The sequence below is a fragment of the Lepeophtheirus salmonis genome, chromosome 9 (genome assembly GCF_016086655.4).
Source record: "Lepeophtheirus salmonis chromosome 9, UVic_Lsal_1.4, whole genome shotgun sequence".
Classification (NCBI taxonomy): domain Eukaryota; kingdom Metazoa; phylum Arthropoda; class Copepoda; order Siphonostomatoida; family Caligidae; genus Lepeophtheirus; species Lepeophtheirus salmonis.
In genome coordinates this window covers 21,379,570-21,382,035 of record NC_052139.2, presented here as the reverse complement: position 1 = coordinate 21,382,035, position 2,466 = coordinate 21,379,570, and the positions used below count along the sequence as shown (strand labels likewise).

At 30.3% G+C, this 2,466-nt stretch overlaps 1 protein-coding gene across 2 annotated transcripts; it reads left to right on the top strand.

The window, feature by feature from the left end:
* The first annotated feature begins 1,034 nt into the window (after nucleotides 1-1,034).
* On the top strand, nucleotides 1,035-2,079 carry LOC121124486 (uncharacterized). 2 transcript variants are annotated; one of them, XM_071891017.1, is made up of 3 exons: nucleotides 1,035-1,158; nucleotides 1,217-1,411; nucleotides 1,496-2,079. In XM_071891017.1, the coding sequence occupies exons 1-3, from the start codon at nucleotides 1,077-1,079 to the stop codon at nucleotides 2,056-2,058; spliced, it is 840 nt and encodes a 279-aa protein (XP_071747118.1). In that variant the 5' UTR covers nucleotides 1,035-1,076; the 3' UTR covers nucleotides 2,059-2,079. The 2 variants fall into 2 exon arrangements, with proteins under 2 accessions (XP_071747118.1, XP_040575572.2); XM_040719638.2 differs by having other exon boundaries at nucleotides 1,036-1,158; nucleotides 1,217-2,079.
* Nucleotides 2,080-2,466: the final 387 nt, after the last annotated feature.

Here is a 2,466-nt window from a genome sequence, read left to right as displayed (position 1 = left end):
ATAGCAAAAACTGAAGGAATTTATGGAACGAAATGTGGTATACATCCCATGTCCGAGTCACCAGAGCAACACTGCAGTTGAATATGGGTAAAATGCGAGTAAATTAATTGATTTCATGTTTAAAATATCAAATTCTGAATACATATTCTTTGTTGGTAGTAAGAAATGGTAAACATTAGATTTGTAAATTATAATGAAGCATTTTTTCTCATACGGCAAGTACCCCGAAGTCTTGCATGTAAATCTCTAACAATGAATAATTATTAAAAATAGGACCCACATGTCTAAAGAGGCTAATACTATTGGCAAACTAAGACCACTTGTATATTGTATATGTAAGATTAACTCAAAGGAGGTATTTATAAACTTTTGAAATAATTAACAAGGCCTATTAGAGGTCTTTCCAAAAAAAAATCAGCCGGAAAATATAAAAATAAAGCAAAACAGAGCTTAATATACTGATATGTATTTTTTTTTATTGTACTTTTTATACTAAATAAATGAATAAAAATTCAAATGCGAACGATTGAACGGAATAAAATTATGCATGAAGAGTGAACTGAAAGTTTTTACAACATATAAAACATATTTGCCAATGTATTTTACCAACTTACATTTAAAAAGCTCATCATTAATTGACTAATATATACCCATAAAGGGTATAAGTTAACCCAAATATGAAGCAAATTTAATTCCTTGATACACAATTACATTAATTAATCATACTAACATTAGACTTGCCCATCAAATAGATATAATTTGTCTATAAAATATAAAACTTCTTCAAAACGTGGACGAGGTCAATGAAATGTCTCCTTTGCTCCTCCCATTCCTTCGTTCATACTAGCCAACATATATGAGGTATGCCCTCACGAATTGTATATAATAATAAAAATATACGTTGTAAAGTATTGTGCAAATATTCAGTAATGTCAGGAATAAAATGTAACTCAATATTTATCCAGGTTTTATCTTTCATGAAAAATATCAAAGATAATTATGAACTAAGATAAAAACAACTTTAAAAATCATTCTGAATTGGTAAAAACGTTGATAACAATATTCATATTTATGAAATGGAGAGTCAAAAGAAGAGAGTTTTGCTCATCTTAATTGTTTCAATAACATGTCTTCAAATTGGGACTTCTAAGTCAATGAGTAAGTATAAATCTTTTTACATCACATTCTTACAATTATTTAATATGTATTTATGTAGACAATAGATTTCCTTGGATGATGAATTTGGACAAGGAATTTGTCAAAGAAGCAAAAAATATACAAAATAGTCTTAAAGTTATTGAAACAAACATCAACAATAGTAAGCCACACCCAACAGAACCTACTGCAGTACCAACAACTCCAACCCCAACCACTTCAAAGCCAACGACCCCAAAGCCAGATACAGCTCCACCTACAGAAGGAACAACAACCCCAAAGCCGGATACAGAATCACCTACGGAAGGAACCAAAACTCCAAAGCCAGATACAGTTCCACCTACAGAAGGAACAACAACCCCAGAACCAGATACAGTTCCACCTACAGAAGGAACAACAACCCCAAAGCCGGATACAGAATCACCTACGGAAGGAACCAAAACTCCAAACAAAGCAACTGAAAATGAAGAAGTATCAAATATTTTTAAGAGTTCAGATGACTCAAATGATGAAGAAATAGACTTTGATATTCCTGATTCAATTAATAACAGTGAAGACCTTCAAATACTTATAACGTCTACTACGAAATTCTTCAAGGTTGTTGACTTTGATAATATTAAAAAAGAAGATGTAGTGTTTGCTAAATCTCTTAACAAAAGATTTGAAGAAGGAAAGAGTATTCTTATTTTTTCATCGAACTTTGATGTGGATGAGGCATTAAACTGTATTGAAACAATAGTTAATAAAATTGATGATGAGTTAGGAGATGATAACGAAGATTCTCAAGAGGAGGGATCCAATATTGCCATGATACTGGGAATTGTGGGTGGATCTGTAATGGGTGTGATTTTAATTGGAGTATTTGTCCATTACATGTTTTTTAAGTCGAAGAAAAGAGATTAATCACACGCAGTTTATCCTGTATATCTATTGACTATGATGATTATTTAATTTTTATATGAGCAATTTATATAGTTATTTGATACAAGACAATGATAATAAATTAAGAATTATAAAGTAAGAATAGAACAATTCTAATATAATTAAAAGTGAAAACATTGATTATTATGATTAATTCATAAAATCCAAATAAATTATATATACATATACTCTCAGGTCTGAATTCGTTAATTTCTTGTAATTTAACCTTTGTTTGTCAGGTGGATATTTTATACCCCAAGATTTATAATAATGTTTCTTATTCCTTTGAATCTAAAACTTGAAACAAAGAGGGGGATCCACAAAACATTAATAAAGCTGTCCAGCTGCAAAAATGATATAAAAGTAGTATATAGGGTGTCCACGATAAAT

Excerpts from the sequence above, each read along its gene's own strand:
- LOC121124486 (XM_040719638.2), top strand. The coding sequence starts at position 1,077 with ATGGAGAGTCAAAAGAAGAGAGTTTTGCTCATCTTAATTGTTTCAATA. Across the intron at positions 1,159-1,216 it reads TGGGACTTCTAAGTCAATGA|ACAATAGATTTCCTTGGATG; the intron begins GTAAGTATAAAT and ends GTATTTATGTAG.